Below are 19,298 nucleotides of genomic sequence, written 5' to 3'. Positions count from 1 at the left end.
GCATTTGTATACTGCTGCTTTCCCTCCAGTCTCAATGGTAAGTGTGCTTGAGTTCTGTTCACTAACTCCGGAATGGAATGCTAGTAATCTGGGGACAGTGCTTTTACAGCGGGTTCACGTACTCTCCTTTGATCCTGATTACCGTAAGCTTTGCTATTGCAGAAATCACACAGAGGAATCATGTGTATAGGGTACTTTTAGACTCTTCCAACCCCCAATCAAATGGGATTAGCTCCAAATGATTCCAAACTCAAGGACTGTGAGACCTAAGAACAAGGAAATGCAAATAAACTTTCTCTTGGGTTGTGTGATTTTTTTTTTTTTGGCCACGTTGGGTCTTCGTTGCTGTGCACGGGCTTTCTCTAGTTGTGGTGAGCAAGGGCTACTCTTCCTTGTGGTGCATGGGCTTCTCATTGCAGTGGCTTCTCTTGTTGTGGAGCATGGGCTCTAGGCGCTCAGGCTTCAGTAGTTGTGGCTCATGGGCTCTAGAGCGCAGGTTTAATAGTTGTGGCGTGTGGGCTTAGTTGCTCTGCGGCATGTGGGATCTTCCCGGACCAGGGCTTGAACCTGTGTCCCCTGCATTGGCAGGACGATTCTTAACCACTGCACCACCAGGGAAGTCCCTGGACTGTGTAATTTCTTAAAACACATTTTCCAGCTTCTCAAGGCAGGGTTAGATACCTTCTTTCTGAGCTCCCACGATATCCCATCCACTTGTGAGTCTCATAATGACTCTCACAAGTCTCTTGGCACTCCATTTACTTTTGAATTTTTCCATGCATCTGTCCATCCATCCAAGGAAAAATACCTATTGAATACCTGCTATGTGCCCGACACTGTTCTTTCTAAGCATTAGGGAAAGCAACAGCGAACAAATCGACAAAGATTTCACTCTCCTAGAGCTTCTTTTCTACCAGGGCTGCTAGTAAATAATATGACATCTCTGCAAGTTAGAAAAAGGCAGGTGGCTTAGGGAATAGGCAGCAACTTTGTGTGAATTAGGAAAACGCCTCTTCCTGCAGCCAGTCTCAGGCCCCTGCTAAGGGGTCCAGCTTTGGGAAAGGGATGAACCACCTGACATGGAAGTAACAAATTATATGGAGAAAAATAAAGTCAGGCAAGGGATCTGGAAAGTGATGTGGATGTGGGGAGGGGTATACTGGCTTATACAGTGTAGTTAAGAAGGGCTTCTCTGACAAGGTAGCATTGAGCAGAGACCACAAGGGAATAAGGGAGCAAATGACACAAATGTCGAGAAGAGCATTGTAAGATGTTAATAGCAAGTGCAAAAGCCCTGAGGCAGGAGCAAATTTAATGGATTCAAGAACAGAAAAAGTTTCAATTAAGAATGAAAAGAGAGTCGGGCTTCCCTGGTGGCGCAGTGGCTGAGAGTCCGCCTGCCGATGCAGGGGACACGGGGTCGTGCCCCGGTCCGGGAAGATCCCACATGCCGCGGAGGGGCTGGGCCCGTGAGCCATGGCCGCTGAGCCTGCGCATCCGGAGCCTGTGCTCCACAACTGTGAGCCACAACAGTGAGAGGCCCGCGTACCGCAAAAAATAAAATAAAATTAAATTAAAATTTAAAAAAAAATGAAAAGAGAGACAGGAGAGTGGGTCAGCAGAAGAGGAGGTCATGCAGGGCCTTATGGGCAATCCATCCATCCAAATCTCCACCTGCCCACCCACCCAGTGAATACTGAATATCTGCTGGGTGGCAGGCCCTGTCTGACCAGATGTGAGGTTCTTGTGAGCAGACTTATATCCACCACTGAGCCTTTAGCGTTCAGCACAGTGCCTGGCTTATTACTAGTGCTCAATAACACTTAAGAAACTGAGTAAGCTTCAGGAACTCTCCATTAGTAGAGATTCTGGCCTCTCTGTGTATATTGGGTTCCTATTGCTGCTGTAACAAGTTATCACAAACTTAGCAGCTTAAAACAACAGGAATTTATTATCTCCTCGTCCTGGAGGTCAGAAGTCTGCAATGACCATCACTGGCCTAGAGATCAGGTGTCAGCAAGACCGGTTCTTTCTGGAGGCTCTCGGGGAGAATTGTTTTCTTGCCTTTTCCAGCTTCTAGAAACCACCTGCCTTCCTTGGTTCATGGCTCTTCTTCCATCTTCAGAGCCAGCAGTGTAGCATCTTTAAATCTCTGACTCCTCCTGCTTTAAAAGACCCTTTTGATGACATCAGGCCTTACCAGGGTAACCCAGGGTAATCTTGTTTTAAGGTCAGCTGAATAACAACTTTAATTCTATGTGCGAACTTTATTCTCCTTTTGCCATATAACATAAACTATTTAAATTCCAGGGAATTAGGACATGAGCCTCTTTGGGGGAGTGTTATTCTGCCTACCAGAGTGTTTAACTTGATTTAAATGTATAGGTTTAAAGGATTAATTTACATGTCTGGGTTGCTCAAAACCTGCATATTCATTAAAAATGCCTATCTTCAGAAATGGCCTCAGACTGGCTCCTGGGAAATGAGTTCTGATCCATTAGAATATTCTGTCTGAGAACATTTTTGTATGCTTGACATTTTGGGCCAAGTGGTACAAATCCGATTAAATAGTTCATTCTTAAAATGTGATGTATGATGAATGCATGTTTTTGCTCTGGGGGGTCTGGAATCTGAATAGCTGAAATTGTTATGCAGGTACTTCAGCCTTCATGATAGATCCCCAATAAAGTCCTGGATACCCAGGCTTGGGTGGACTAATCTGACTGGCCAGACTTCCGAAGTGTTGTCACACATCACTGCTGGGACAATTAGCTATATCCATGTAACTCCACTGGAAGAGGGCACCTGGAAGTGTGTGCCTTGTTTCTCCTGGATTTTGTCCCATATACCTTCAGGCTTTGCTAATTTTAAGGAAGGAGGATGAGAGGATGTTCTGGGCTAATGGTAACGTTCTATACCTTGATAGGGTTTGTTGCCCAGGCATATTTACTTGTCCAAACTTATCAGATGGTACACTTAATATTTATGCATTTCATTGTTATGTAAATTTTACCTAGAAAGAATTTCAAATACTAAAACCTAGTTAATGATATGTATACTGAAATTTTCAGGGTAGCCTGTGTGGATGTTCTGTACTTACTTTAAAATGCCTCAAAAAGAAACATAGACTAATGGATGGAAATTGGGATAGATAAGTGGATAGACATGCATACAAGGCAAGTCTAGGAAAATGTTAATGCTTGACTCTAGGTGATGAGCACATGAGTGTTCAGTGTAAACTCTTTTCAAGTTTTGTTTAAAAGTTTTGTTTAAAAATGTTTCTAAAATTTGAAAAATTCAAAACTGGAACAACAAACTCTCCATTTTTACTGTGATTTTGAAACTGAAGTATTGATCTCAATAATGTTTCCTCAAGGGTTTTTTGAAAAATAAAGTATAGGTTTAAAAACATCTGAAGGTGATAGATAGGTAACTCTTACTACCCCCCTCCTTTATTAAAAGCTTACGTTATTTGGCTCTCCCCCCTCCACATCCTCCACTAATAATCTGGTACATCCAGTCGCCGTTCCTGAAATATTGTTTCTTCCCATTTTTAGGGCTTGGTTTATACTGAATGTACAGAAATGTCTCTTTCCTTCTCTTCTACTCGCCTCCACCTCTTGGGGATTTACTCCTCAAGGGAGCCTTTCCATCTCCTGGAACCCACTTTGATTGCTCCCTCAACCAGGTCCTATGACCCAATTATGGCGACCGTCATAGTTGAGCTTTTGTCCTTTCTTTCACAGATATGCCACACACTCCCCGAATGCTGGACAGTTCTCTGCCCTGAACAGGTGAACAGAAATTGCTCCTGTGAATGCCTCCGTCTGTTACTTTTTCCAGCTCACTCTTTGCCTTGCAGTCTGCCTTTTAAACCTTGCATCACCCCCGTCTTTGCTGGATGGTGTTTCTACTGCTGTCAGCACCCAGCATTCCACAGTGAGGCCACGTGGCAAAAGGTTGTGCATCGACATGTTCTGGGAGCATTTTCCCCACGTGGCATATCATGTGTTTATCTTAAGATTGGTGGGTTTAATTGTTAAAGGCTTTGGAGTCAGTCTGAAAGTGTATGTAAGAAAAACAAGTTGATGACTCTTCTGTAACCAATGTGAAGAAAAAGGCCATTCTTGCCCACTCACTGTGATGACCCATATGCTATTCTACTTTTATCCTCTGCATTCCTGTATCACATGATGGAAGCTAGTGTGAAAATGTGCAATTTGAAAATTATCCAAATGGTCCTCGCACATATGCATACATAGCATAGTCATCACATCACTTTTAGGACTGTAAAATACTGGAAGCAGATTAATTGCCCATCAATGAGGAGTTAGTTTAAAAAAAAAAAAAAAGCACATACCATGAAACATTATGCAGCAGTTAAAAAGGATGTGTGTGCTGACAAAGAACAACCTCCAGGATGTTTTAAGTGGAAAAAGTATGGTCCAGAAATTTCTATATTTAAAGGGGAAAATAAAATACATGCCTACATGTACATACAGACATAGAATGTGTTAGGTCATTCAAGAAACTTAACAGCTGTTGCTTCTGGGGTGGTAAATTAAGAATCAGGAGGAGAGATTTATTTTCAGTTTATCTCATTTATCCTACAATTATATCCTGTGATATATAACCACTGCTGCAGGATGACAGTTTCTTTTCAGACCCTGCCTTTGGCATCTGAGGCAGTTCTTTTCATTTAAGAAGTCTGGTTTGGATTTATCTAGGTTAAGTGCTCATTTGAGTGTCACCAAGAAATCATCTTCTGGGACTTCCCTGGTGGCCCAGTGGTTAAGACTCCACACTTCCACTGCAGGGGGCGCAGGTTTGATCCCTGGTATGGGAATTAAGATCCCGCATGCTGGGAGGCGTGGCAAAAAAAAAAAAAAAGAAAGAAATCATCTTCTGAGTTGAATGGTTGGCCTCTCTTGAGGTGAGTTCTCCTTTCAGGGTGCACACTCGATAATTTAAAATAGTAATAACCTCAGACACTATTTGCATTATTTTCATTGATATCTTTTGTCCTTTTTCTTCCCAGAGGTGGGGCTTGAGGAAGGGTTCAGTTGAGTATGTATGGTATGCCTTGGCAACAGGAGCTGAGAGCGAGGCAGTAGAATCGTATTGTTAGCAAGGGAAATGGCCTTAATGAAGGGAGATGGCCTTGTTATGCTGTGTTATGAAGAACCATGTTAGCTATTTAAATAATTGCACCCATTTCATTTGTCATCTGGTGTTTCAGTTATGCTTTCAACCTGGAAGAATTCACCCTACAGGAGTTTTTTTCAGGAATGAATTAACCTTGTAATGTGATAGGATAATGTAAGAAAAACCACGTGTATGTATTACTTTTTCAAAAAAGCAAAGAAAAAAAAGAGAAAAAAAAACCTAATGGAAGCTTTTAAATAGTTAAAAAAAAAAAAAGACTACAGATCAACTGAGAGGCAATTTTAAATGAAAGAACTGTGATGCAAGTGCCCAAAAGTGGGTGTTGCTTGGGGTAGAGTTCAAGGTGACCCCAGGAGCTAGGGGACGAAATGATATGACACACTGTGTGAGAGACTGCGGACAACGGCCACCGGTGGAGCACAACACGGTATAAAAACCTTTGCCCCGAAACGCTAGTTAGCTGAACTTCAGAAGCTGTACGGGCATGCTTGCAAAGGTGCCCCAAATCAACCACAGAGATGCAAAATGAAACAAAAGTTTATTTTCTGCAATACTTTCTGTAAATTACAAAGGCAAAATGCTAAACTACAGCATGTAACTTTTCAATATTTAACCAGAGTACTTGTAATAAATATGCATCCTGAAACAAGATAAAAGGCTACACTTTGTCAGGCTTCCTACAAAATGTCTCAAGTTTTACACTCTGCAGCATTTCTGTGTGGAGCTGGGAGGGGGATGGTTTTGTGTTTTCTTAAGTGCTGTGACAGAAAGTCCTTTCACAGTTTTCTTTGGAGGGTGTTCGAAATTGCCGAACTATAAACAACTTAAGAAAGGTAACACCAGGCTCGAAAGCCGGTGTTGCTTCGCTGTCGTTGGTCCTCATCCAACACAGTGCTACCAAGTGGCCTCTGAGCCCAGGCGGCCCTGTCAGAGCCGGCCTATGCTTTCAGTTCTATACTGTAGAGATTTCCGTAATTCAGTTTACATCTCTCAATAAGATCAAGGCTGTAAGGGAAGCTGCAAGCAAGTTAACCTGAAAGTAAAGTGAACAGGAATGTTTTCTCCCAAGACCTCAGCTAGGCACCATAATGTTTACCAGGATTTTTTGCTTCAAAGTTGAAAAACTCGTTGGTACTAACAGCCCTTCTAGAGATAATTTACAGGTGCTGGTAGAGTTGGGGCATTCAAAAATATTCAGTGGGTAAGAGGATTTACTATATTCAGAGACGTGCTACAGTTCTGAGAACACGATGGCAGGAAGTCTAGGGGTGTTGGTGGCGGCTCATTTTGAGTTTGGAATACAGAACCACCTCCTGCTATAGCTGAAAACCCGGAGGAAAAGGTTATATACTTTTTAAAGTCTTAAACATGATTACCTAAAAAATATTTTGCTGATACAGTCTAATGTAAATTTCACTTACTTAGGGATTTAGATATGAAAACATCTTTAAGAGCCAATAAAAATATTGTAGAGGAAAAAAAAACACTTTTAAAAAATTGAGGTTACAAATGATGAGGCATTTCTTTTGGCTGTAAACACGCAATTTACTATCCCTCGTTGAACACAAATGTTTGGATTTCCTGAGCTTCGTGCATAAGAAACAGCAGGAGGCAAGTTTGCATAGAAAATTTGCAATATGTCAGCGGTTTACTTAAAAAGAACTTTTAAGGGCAATTTGCTTTTGTTTTAAAACTTCGTATCTAAGTTAACAGTGCTCATCAAACTATAAGATTGATAAGCGGGGTGGTGAGAAATATAAGGCAGATGGGGAAGAAAAAGATGGAATTAGCGTTTTTAAATCCACAAGATTATCACGATAAAGGGTCTAAAGCATGCAGCTCATAACTAGTGCCATACTAATTTGGTTAGAAATTAAGTCATGTTTGGGGGATAGGAAACCAAAGGCAAAAAGAACACTGCTGTGCTGAACGGCACAGCCCGAGCGTAGGAACGGAAGCATGGCTGCGTGGAGCATCGATGTGTCACTCAGTGATGAAGTCCCTCAGCTGGGCAGGTACCAAGGAGGATGCCTGCCACCAGCGTGGACGATCCCAGCTCTGGAATCAGAAGGGATGACAGCATCTTTCACCTCTGCTGCTTCGAAGTTTCTAAGCGGTTCTGAGGAGGACAGTCTTCTCCTGGGCCCCATCCTCAGAAAGAAGCCTCTGGAAAGGGAAGAAGCTCTATTACAAGGGTCACAGTGATACCACGAATGAGAACAATGGCAGTGGTTGCCAGCAACTCCGGATCTAACGTAAGGTGGACAACAAGGGGCCAGTGTCCTGCCAAGGAATCCACTTTACTTCTTCTGGGACTGGTTCTTACACATGGTGAGGATTTGCTTCAGTACTTTTTGGACATCTTCATCCATCTGGCCCTAGGAAATTCCAGCAAAAGACACTCATTAGAATAACCTACGATATCATGACTTGGACACAAATCACGCAGGACCATGGGGGAGCGAGGAAGGAGGTGAATAAAAGGCAGAGGCTGTTGCCCCACAGGAACTTCAAAATGCAGAAAACAACAGAGGTAGAGGGGGGGCTGAACACTGAAAAGCTAAAGCACTTGTTAGAAAAATAACATCAAAAAGGTGTAAACCAAAACAAAAGAAAACAACACTCAGAAACTAAATCCTGGCACTGCCTCACCTGGGGAGTGAGATGGCTGGCTGGGATGAGCCCTTGGCTTCCCACTGCCCTCCCACCCTCCCCGATCTTCAAGGAAATGTTGGCCCTACCCATTCCCACATTTCTAGGAGGAGCTGAGTCAAAGACACAACCCTGCTCTTTTTCCTCCGGAGGATGAGGGGGCTGGGTCTCCTACCAGACTCCTCAGCAAAGGGTTTCTGGCATCTCAGTAGCGAATATGAGCCCAGCCAGCCAAAGCACCAACAGTTGCAGTAGATGGTACGGATAGCTCTGAGAATGTCATCAAACCCGGAAAATAACACCTAGACCCCTCCTCCTGATGGGCAACTGCCCCCACACCCTCCTTCAAGCTCCCAACAAAGGAGGCTGCTCCTGGTTAACAGGGCATGGGGCTCCCAACACAAAATCCAAAGCAAAGCAGAAGGTGTTCTAAAAAGCTTTCCAATGAAGAGCTGTCTTCTCAAATTCTCATCTGCTCTACTAGTTTCATGATGGGCGTTTGGGCAAGACCTGCTGTGGTATCTCTTTAGGATCCCCAGACACCATACCTGCACAGCGTACAGAAGGTGCATTCTGTAAACTGATATCACTTCCTGGTGTTGTTTCTTGCACTCCTAGAAAGAGACAATTTGACATTGTTCAAGAGCTTAGGAAACCTTTAAAAAAAAACAAAAAAACTAGGAGAAAGCTGCGGCCAAACGCTACCCTAGTGATTCCTTCCAGCAACTAGCACAGGAAGCTTTCAGAATTGCTGTGAACTCAGAGGATTGTGTAGTTTGGAATGCTTGTCAATATTCTTAGGGGAAAAGACTACCTGTTTCACATCTTGGTATGTCAACCCTAGAAAAAATTCATGTAAAAACTAGATATGATAATCCCGAATTTGTTTAAAAAAATATATACATACTCAGGCAAAGAATACAGATATAGTCGCACAAAGTAAACAGTGCAAGGAACTATCTACTTTGTCAAATGCAAAAAGTTATTGTCTCTGAGTGGTTGGATTATAGGCAGTTTTAATTTATAGTAGCTTTTCCAGAGTTTTCTGTATCTTCCAACTTTTCTATCGTATACAATGACCAAATATTTATTAATTTAAAAAATTATTCTTTTAAAGAGAGTTTATCGATCACCTTCTATATAGCCAAGTGGTGTATAATCCCTGGGGAATTCAATGATTTAGCTGTCAGCGTACCAAGGAGGTCAACAGGGTGACGGCACCAACCTCAAATGGTCCCTCAGCACAGCTGTTAATGATTTCATTTCTCCTTGTTGAGCTGTAATTCCAATTCCTCCTAGTGACTATTTCAAGGATCTCAACTCAGCTCTTAACTCGTCTAAGAAGAGGCCTTTCTGTCTACGTCATGATGGAAATTTAGACTATCACATATGGATCACTTTAAAAATCTACTGAAGTCTATCAGTAGCCAGTTTCACCTCCTCCCCAACAGTGTCAGATGTGAGGCGTCCTTCCTATTCAAGGAAACCCTTTGAAACCTCAGTCTTTGAAGTTCCTGCCAGTAGAAGGTACGCTTGGTAGCCCTCTCTGTGCAGTTTCCTCCCACCTCTTGGTTGCCTCCACTCCATCATTTATAGCTTTGTCTTCTGATCACTGTCTTCCTTTCCGGTTCTGCTTCTGTCATCACTTGGCTGACTTCAGTGTCCACGTGGATGAGCCACCCACCACCCTGGCCTCTCAGTCCCTCGACCTCAGCTTCATGACCTGTCCCTCCTTCCAGCCACCCGCTCTCATGGTCAGAGCCCTGCTTCAGTCATTGCCTCTGAGATCCCAGTTGAAAGCATCCCACTCCCTCACCACCATCTCCCATCTTTGCAGCAAACCTGCTTTAGGCTTCCCCTGCCTCCTGCTGTGACTCTTCAGCCCCGGCAGACGCCTAGCTCCTTAGTCACTTCTCCAGCAGCCAGCCTTGGCCATCCATACTCCACCCCTCCACTGGAACTGTGGTTGCCATGGCTACCATGGGCCATCTAAATGCCACATCCCAGTCCCTGCTGCCTCCTACTCGTCTCTTTGAGATTCAGCACAACCATCGCCTCCTGCAGGAAGCCTTCAGAGACTCACCCAGATTGGGTGAGCACATTGCCTCTCTATGCCCACAGCACGTTGGGCACCTATCAATGGACGCTTACTACACTGAAGGCAGGGACTGTGTCTTATTCATTTTTATATCATCAGCACCTTGTATATTACTGATACATAAAAGCTCATTAAATGCATATTGAATAACTAAGAAGGACTGTATAAATCATTAGTACTTTATCTACAAGTCTGTGATAATCACTTGATCAGAAAAATGACCTGCAAAACACAGTCAAGAGCAACTTCTCCTTCCCTGACTACTCCTCCACTGCTCTAGTAGAGCTGGCGACACAAGAAAAGCTGGTTTTGTACTTTGTGGCCAGCCGGAGTAAGGACTGTAGAAACCTGCATTCACCAGTATTGAGTCTGTACTGAAGAAATCACAAAATCCAGGTCCTGTTTGTAAATGGAAGCTAGAAACAGTCCAGGATAGACTAACCGTCACGTGCAAAATGTAACATACCCTCAAGGACTAAAACTTTACAGACATTGTGATAGACTGACTAATAGCCCTCCAAAGATGCCCACGTCCTAATCCGTAGAACCTGGGAGTGTGACCTATAAGGCCAAACGGACTTGCAGATTAAGGATCTTGAGATAGAAAGGAAGATTATCCTGATTATCTGGGTGGATCTAAAACGTAACCACCAGGGTCCTATAAGAGGGAGGCAAGAAGGTCAAAGGTGGAAGGAGGAGATGGGAGGATGGAATCAGAGGCTGGAGTGATATGCGTTGGGGATGGAGAAAGGGGCCACGAGCCAAAGAATTCAGGCAAACTCTAGAAGCCAGAAGAGGCAAGGAAATGGATTCTCCCCTAAAGCCTCGAGAAGGAACCAGCCCTGCTGGCACCTTGGCTTGACTTTTGTGAAACTGGTTTCTTCAGACGTATGGATCTCGAGAAATGTAGTAATAAGTTCGTGTTGTTTTAAACCAAGTTTGTGTCGCTGTATTACAATAGCCATCGGAAACGAATACAGACATGAAAGGGCTTTCCTGGGTGAACTCAGGAGACAGGCCAAGAAGCAGCTTCAGACATGCAGACATACAACTACCAGAGATCCTGGCCCCTAATAAGAAACAGCTCTCGCCGCTGCCAGAGACAGTGACGACCACGGCAGAAGAATGGAGAAAGGGTAAAAAGCGAGTGGAAGAGCGAACAAGAGGCCTCCTCCCACTGTCCTGTGGACTCCTCCCTTCCTTCTCACTGATACCTGTTACCCATCGCACTGCAGGCAATGACTGAGAAATCCATCCGCTCCCTCTCTGGCCTTCATCACAGAAGTCTGTAGTCAGCTGCTCACCGAGGCGCAACACGCCTTCAGGCTGGGCGTCTGCCCGCTGGCTCCCCGCTCCCCCTGGTGTGCCGTCTGTCTCCCCACACCCCCAGCCAGGCCACAGAAGCACGTCCACTCACAGCCAGCTGCTGCTGCAGCGCCTCCAGCTGCTGGCTCTGCCTCTTGGACGAGCTCGTGGCGTAGGAGAGCTGCGAGAGGCTGTTCAGGGCCTCCTTCAACTTGGCGACTTCCTTCGACATCTCGTTTATCTGGCGAGAAAGGAAAGCTCTATCAGTAGGCAAGAACGTGATGGCAGAAGCAAGACTCCACCTATTTCTCAACCTGTAACATAGCCTCTCCTGGCCTCTGGGACTGCAGCAACCCCTTTGTTATTTTTAAAAGAAAAGCCATAAAATGAAACATAAAATCAGATAAAAACAGATAAAATCAGGCAAACCAAACAAAGCCCTCTAAGGCCATTCCAATGCAGACAAGAGCCCCCCGAATGAGAGACTGTGTTTTGGGGCCTGAAAAGGTAACAAAAGCTGTGACATGGGTTCACCCTTAAAAGGGGGACGGTTGAAAAAATAAATCAGAAACAGGATTTCAGGTATTCCTTATTTGAAGACAGCTAGGTCTTGCTCCATATTGCTGACGTGGGCAGTCAGGAATAAGTTTTAGAAACCCTGGTATCCCGGGCATCTTGCCTCGTAGTGAAGACAATCGCCCACCTCCACCCCGTCTCTTGGCTTCAGGAGCTCTTTTTGAAACATTCATTATAATGAAGGAATAAAAGATAAAAAATGCTCTCATGAATGCCATTCAGAACATCTGACCCAGGAGACCGGGAATGCAGAGCAGATCCAGGCACGGAAGCATCATCCGCTTTTCCCTTTACTTTCCTCCTTCCTCCCCGCCCAGCCCATCTCACATCGCCTGCCCCTCACACTTCCCGCCTTATTATCCTGTACACCTTTGAAAATGGGGCCCGGGGAGGGTTTTTATACTGACTCAGAGGAAAGCTCGTGGGGTTTAGGGAAGCAATATCAAGTCTGGGAGTAATTGGGTTTTCATATGACAGAGGAATCTGTCTGGATTCCAACAGAGTAGAAGTTCAAGATGGGTCACAAATGCTTCTCAGTTGGTGGGTTCACTTCTGATCCCTGACACCTGGCAGGGCTTCTGTAAAATAATTTTTAAAGGGAAAACATGTCCCACACATGTGAAAATGCTTTGGTATGAGGGAAGCAGTAGAAGATGAGTTGTTTTTTTTTTAAATAAATGTCCACCCTCCTATTTTTAACGTGGCTTTGGGGACAGAGGGAGTCATGTGTGGAGCCGCTGACCATTCACAATAGGTCAGTGCTTACAAATGGTAAAAATGTTAACCGCAGTAAGTGAAGGTTGAAAGTCCTAGCGTACACTAGCTCGAAATTCAACAGCAGTACAGTCTCACCAACCTTCTTGTCTTTATCCTCTTCCAGTTTTGAAGAGCTTTCAGAATCTCTCTTCATTTCTGCAAGCTCTTCCTGAGCGTCCTGGCATTTTTGCAGAAGTTCATTTACTTCTTGCTCTTTGGATTTCAAGAGAGTCTGAATGTTTTCCCTTTCCCTTTTCATTTGTGAGACCTCGCTTCTAATCTGGGCAACCTCTGAATGGGCCTTCTCTTTCTCTTTCACGGAATCCTTTAATTTTGAGGCCAACACACTCACTTCGCTTTCCAAAGACGACTGGAGCTTCTCATAGGCAGACCTGGGCACCATCGCGTCGGTCACGGCCGCCTTCTCCTCTAGGAGTTGTTTCTCCAGCTTTGCCACCTCCCCTTCCTTGCTCGCAAGGTGCTCTTTAAGACTGCCTATCTTCTCCTCCATCTCTCTGGCAGTGGTCCGCAGCATGGTTATCGCTTGCAGATGCTCCGTCATGGAGACAGAGTTCTCTTTCTGTGCATCCACCAACTGTTTGAGCTGGGTCAGCTCACTCAGCACTTGGGAATACTGCGACTTCATTTCACACAGGGCCTCTTCAGCCTTCGCTCTGGATACGCTGGTCACCTGCATCAGCTTCTCGTGCTCTGCCTTATGGATATATTCAGCTGTGACGTCTTCTAGAGATTTCCTCTTCCTGTAGTCCTCCAGCTCGGCCTGGGCCTCTTTGTACAGCTGGGACAGCTCACTCACCTGCTTGTTGAGTTCATCTATCATCCTGTTCATGGCCTCTTTCATGTCCCCAGCTTCATCGCCCGCCTCCTGGGTCATCTGATTTTTCAGTGTATCTTTTAATTTCATGATTTCTTCTTGGGCCTCTTGGTATTTCTCAAACAAAAACGCCTTCTCCTTGTTCATATTCTCAATTACCGAGCAATACGAGCTTTTCATTTCCTCGAACTCTTCCCCAGGTGGCTTCATAACCACCCCTTTCTCCCTCTCTACAAGCTTTTCCTCCATCTCTCTCACTCTCGCTTTATTTCGTTCACTTTCTTCCAGTGCGTTCTGGAGATCCCGCTTTAGCACGTCTATTTCCTCCTCTGTGATCCTCAGCTCACGGAGGCCTGAGTCAGTATCCACGCCTTCCGGTGAGACCAGGCCTAGTTTCATCTGCTTCTGCACGCTCAGGACTTCTTTCATAGCTTCCTCGTACTTGCTCTGAGTTTCCTTAAGCTTCTGGCTGAGGTCGGAGCCGTTCTCTGAAATCTCCGAGTTGTTTAAGCACACCGACTCTGTCCTTCTGGCCTGGAGCTCGGCCTGCAGCTCTCTCCTCTCTGCTTCAGAGCTCTCCAATTTCTTCTGCAAGTCGTGTAGAATCTCCTGTAGTTGCTGGATTCTGACATCGCTGTCGATAGTGGATTTACTCAAGGAATGTGTTAAGACAGATGGAGATGGTCTGGAGTCTGGAGGAGGGGTTTCACTAGGTTTGCCCAGGGATGGGGCCAAGTCAGTTTCAGCAGAATGGTAAAAGTCAAAGCTCAGGTCTGCTTCTGCCTCCCTGGGTGTTTTGGCCTGGAAAAAAAAGGCAAGAATGAAATAGCACCAAAGGTGGGGTTAGATGAGCAAGCAACTGCAATGAGAGAGTGATTCCGAAACTTACACGTGGGAGAGCAGCAGGATGGCTCTGCACGCGTCCTCTTGCCCCGTGAAAAAATACGGTCCAGGACGCGGGAGTCGGACTAATGACTCTAAGCTTCTTCTGTGCTCTCTCAGGACAGATTATGTGTGCCACTTTAAAAACGTGAGATTTGTTTTGGCTGAAGAGCCTCTGACTCAAATTTTTCCTTTGTTTCTCATATTATTGTAGTTGCCAAGAGGGACAATGGGCTTAGTACAGCTACTTCTTATCAAGTTCTTAAATCTGCTACGTAATCAACTTTACTAAGTGAATAACTGACTAACCATATATATGTGTGTGCACATATATGTATATATATTGTCATATATATCATACGATGTATATAATCATATAATTTACCAATTTACAAAAATAGTTAATGAATAAACTCTCTCAAGAAACAAATAATTTGAAACTATAAAATGCTTAAGGCTAATTTTAAAAAGAAGAAACTAAGGTCAATGTCTAAAACAAAATATCACCTGACTAACCCTGAAAAACCCAATAGCTTGAACCCTACAGAACAGACCGTGTTGGCAATCTGTTTACCTACCTGTAATTTATCTTGTAATTCCTTATTGTGTAAGGTAAGAGAAGCAACTTTTGCCTGCAGTAGGACCAGAAGATCTTGTTGGTCAGCTTCAGAACTTATATCCAATAAGCTATCAGCACCTTGGAAAAGAGACAGGCAATTTAAAATAATATTTTAAAAATTAAACTGTTATTTCTCTGACCTCTTACAAACTCACTTTCTACCCAATCCAGTTCTTCCTCCTGGTCCAGACTATGACTGAAAGCCCCCTGCAGCTGGATAGATGAATAGCAATTCTCAGGTCCTGGGGTTTCCTTACTGGCGTTCCCCTAACACATATACTAGGTGCCTGGACACAAATAAGCACATCTGAAAACTGATGGATTCGGTCACACATTTTCCGTTCACTTAATCAAGTGCCACACCTTGGTTGTTTTTTGTTCCTCCCATGCCTAATACATCCCATTCTGTGAATCCTTTCAGATAGACCTCTGGAATCTGGTTCACTTCTTATTCCCACATCCATCACTCTAGTTCAAACTTCATCACCATACTTGGTAACTCTACAAATGGCTTCCTAACAAATCTCTCTCTCTCTCCTCTAGTGAAAATGTAGCCTGTACCAACAACACTGTCAGACTAATCTTCCTAAAACATACTTTGATAGGGTCATTCCTTTGGTTCAAGTGCTTTAATTGCTCTCCCTCTAAAAATAACCTCCAAATTCCTTCATCTGGATTAAGGCCAATAGGATCTGGCTCCAGTCTACTTTTTTTCAGGTTTATAACTCCTGATGTTTTTCTCTAGTATCCCATTTTCATCAGATTCAGCGCTTCTATCACATCCTCTATATTCTCAACACAAGGCTGCTTCTTTAATTCTTCATCCATACGACTGCCCTTGTAGCATCTCTTTGGCTAGATACCTCTTAGGCATCCTTCAAGACTCATGGCAAACTCTGCCTCTTCCTTAAAACATTCTCTGACCACCCACCATGAAACAGCCTTCTCTGAATCCCACAGTAAACACTGTTGGTAAACCAGAACTATTTGAGATTCTACTGATTATCGTGCTGAAATAACCTTTAAAGCTGTGCTACTCAAAGTTCTCATTGAGACAAGACAAGAAACGTCCTCCAGAATGTCACTCAATGTACTGCTTCCTTCATCCAGAAAGTCTTCCTATGGAAACAAAATTGTCAGGTGGGCAAAACAGTGTGCTTGGCTGGATGACTTTCTGCTCTAAACTCCTTAGTTATTTTAGATTGGCAACAGTTTAGAGACCACACTCTGAATAGCACTGATCCAAATTTCTACTGTTACTTAAAAATTTTCTCGAGCCATTTAATGCAAGGATAAAAATTTTAATCTTTTTTTTTTTTTTTTTTTTGTGGTACGCGGGCCTGTCAATGTTGTGACCTCTCCCGTTGCAGAGCACAGGCTCCGGACGCACAGGCTCAGCGGCCACGGCTCACGGGCCCAGCCGCTCCACGGCATGTGGGATCTTCCCGGACCGGGGCACGAACCCGTGTCCCCTGCATCGGCAGGGGGACTCTCAACCACTGCGCCACCAGGGAAGCCCGAAAACTTTAATCTTAATTTGGAAGGATACAAAATGACATTTCTTCATAGAAATGCTTACTAATCATGTCTGGTGTCTAAACCACAGCTTTATGAGTGTTCTTGACAAAGAGTCTGGTCAGCTTGGAATGAACCAGGGGGTTGGGAGGGAGCATGAGGGTAATTCTAAGCAACAAAAATTACTTCTAAGCCATGATGGATGGCTTTTAAAGTATACAGTGTAGCAACTGTTCAGTTATATTAACATTGTTCTCTGCCAGGAATATTTCTTAATATTTCTCAAGTCTGTAAGTTAAGGGCTCCAAACACATATGAAATACATAACAGACTAAGAAACTGAGTGCTGGAGCAAAAAGGGGCCTTTGAAGTAATCTGCTCTACATTTCAAATTGATTCTGCATATACCGTCCTACATTCTTAGAGGATAAAGCAACAGGATGGACTCGATACAATGAATTAAACCGTGTCTTGGTGAAGACAATATGATAGTGTGTGATTTCACTGTGATTTCATTAACACTCTTTGTATGTGTCTTTTAAAAGTCAGAAGTAGAAAAGTTAGATTGTGGCAGCCGTGGAGGTGCTCAGTTGGCTCTCCCTTCAAGAAATAACCTGCTGCCCAGTTGTGAGGAGGGCCGCTAGCTGGCAGCGTACAGCCTATGGACCTCATCTCAAAACGATGTTTTAAGATGCATAAAATAAGCTGGGACGGAGAGAGAGAGTGGCACTGACATATACACACTACCAAATGTAAAGTAGATCGCTAGTGGGAAGCGGCTGCATAGCACAGGGAGATCAGCTCCGTGCTCTGTGACCACCTAGAGGGGTGGGATAGGGAGGGTGGGAGGGAGACGCAAGAGGGAGGGGATATGGGGATATATGTATCTGTATAGCTGATTCACTTTGTTATACAGCAGAAACTAACACACCATTGTAAAGCAATTATGCTCCAATAAAGATGTTTAAAAAAAATAGAATGTACAGGTTACAGTAATTGGCGACCTTTGTAACACACCAAACAACAAGATCTGGAAGCAGGTCTAATAACAGCCATAATTTCTAGCAGAGATACTGTAAATGATCTTTCAAGGTATCTGTAATAACAGCGAGGGGATATGATATTATCTGTGAATTTTCTTGGTGTCAGAATCAGTGATCTGCTAATACCACTGGGGCTTATTGCCTATCTTCATAATTGAAGGAAGTGCTAATGCTAAATTAGGAACGGATGAAAACAGAGATATATTTCACACCCAAGCTCAGGGACTCCTTAATCTAGGTGAAAGCCCCCTGAAGTAGAGAGTACCAGGCTGTGCACCGTTGGCAGCCTTAGGGTGGCACCCTGGATTCTCCAACTTCCCCAGACAGGGTACCCCTGCTTGGCCTTTGCTCTCTTAGAGGAACATGAAATAGAGATCGGTCAAGGGAACAAAAATGCCCCTTCATCTTACCCGTAGTACTGTCACTTAGTCTGTCTTTGTTTTCCCGTATAGAACTGATCTCAGCCTGCTGGAACACAAAAATGACTTAAAAGAATATTCCTGAATGGAACACTCTACAAAAGAATCAAGCAAATTTTCCTCCTTGAGTTTATACAAGTTGGTGCTATCCTACTAGAAAAACAGATAATCTCCAGGAAAGAAGATATTTTAAAATACAATAAAAGTGACAGTTATCTCCTGAGGTGCAATTTTCACTTAGAGGTTCCAGAGGGTATAGTCTCAAAATATTTTTCAGAAATTTCAGTAAGTATATTACAAATATCTTTGAAGATTATAATAAAATTACATAATAGCTAATTTAGTGGGCTACGTGCTTAAAGCTTGAGATGGTGAATACTACTTTCATAACAGAGTCAAACAGAAGTTTCACTTATCTGGGTAATACATTAAAATACATTAGAAGCACTTTTCAGCTTTATCATTTCATAAATTAACTATTAATATATTATTATTAATTATTTTTAAGGGAAATGATAGTAAATGAGACCTGTCACAGGAAATAAAGGTAACTTTATAAGGGAATAAAAATTCTTATGGCTGTGGATTGACAATCCCATAAAGATTTCCTCTAAACCTGTATCCCTGAATATCTCTGTCCATTAACATATTGGAAAAATTCTTTACCTTCAAAGCCAGATTCTCATTCCAAAACAAAATACAGTCACTTGCCAGAAATTGCCATGTTTTATCTAGATGAGCCGCAGACCATGATAAAAGAGAGAACTGTTCAGCAAAGAGACTTCTTAAAGGCTCAAATGCTAAAAATGAGGTGGCTCATTTTTGGCAAGTGCTTATCATAAAAAAAGCTGTATTTTCACTTAAAAAAATAAATGCTTATTTTTCAACTCTATTAAGGTACAGTAAACTACATCCATTGGAAGCTTACAATCTGAGGAGTTTTGACACATACACACCCAAGGAACCACCACTATAATCAAGATTCAGAATATTCCCATTACCTCTAAAAGTTTCCTCATCACAGCCAATCCCTGCCATTCCCAGGCAACCACTACTCTCCTTTTTGCATTTTCTAGAATTCCTATCAATGGAATGTCAGAGGGGATGAATTTCTTTGAGCCTGGCTTCTTTCATTCAGCATGATGGTTTTCAGATGCATCCATCATGCTGCTTGGCCAGCACTTCATTCTCTTTTATGGCTGAGTAATATTTCATTATATGTATGTATCTCATTATCTTTATCCATTCATTTGTTGGAGGACATTTGGATCTTTTCTAGTTTGGGGATATTTGAATGAAGATGCTATAAACATTTGTGTATATGATTTTTTGAGACATATATTTTCATTTTTCTTGGGTTAACGTCTATGAGTGAATGGCTAGATCATATGTTAGGTATGTTGAACTTTTCAAGAAGCTGTCAAATGGTTTT

The 19,298-nt window shown here is 43.2% G+C and overlaps 1 protein-coding gene across 8 annotated transcripts in view; it reads right to left on the bottom strand.

The window, feature by feature from the left end:
- Positions 1-5,685: 5,685 nt before the first annotated feature.
- RAI14 (retinoic acid induced 14) overlaps positions 5,686-19,298 on the bottom strand; it is a 147,580-nt gene continuing 133,967 nt past the window's right edge. For 5 of the 8 annotated variants that reach the window (XM_079918046.1, XM_079918045.1, XM_079918048.1 and 2 more), the window contains 6 exons: positions 17,858-17,915; positions 14,849-14,967; positions 12,654-14,189; positions 11,334-11,462; positions 8,367-8,432; positions 5,686-7,544 (listed from right to left, as the gene is read on the bottom strand). In XM_079918046.1, the coding sequence (XP_079774172.1) occupies positions 7,467-7,544; positions 8,367-8,432; positions 11,334-11,462; positions 12,654-14,189; positions 14,849-14,967; positions 17,858-17,915 (1,986 nt within the window). In that variant the 3' untranslated portion in view covers positions 5,686-7,466. The remainder of the gene's footprint in view (positions 7,545-8,366; positions 8,433-11,333; positions 11,463-12,653; positions 14,190-14,848; positions 14,968-17,857; positions 17,916-19,298) is intronic. The other 3 variants (XM_079918047.1, XM_079918049.1, XM_079918051.1) reach the window with 1 other exon arrangement.

This window comes from Stenella coeruleoalba, assembly GCF_951394435.1.
Source record: "Stenella coeruleoalba genome assembly, chromosome: 3".
Classification (NCBI taxonomy): Eukaryota; Metazoa; Chordata; class Mammalia; order Artiodactyla; family Delphinidae; genus Stenella; species Stenella coeruleoalba.
This window is presented reverse-complemented; position numbering and strand designations above follow the sequence as displayed.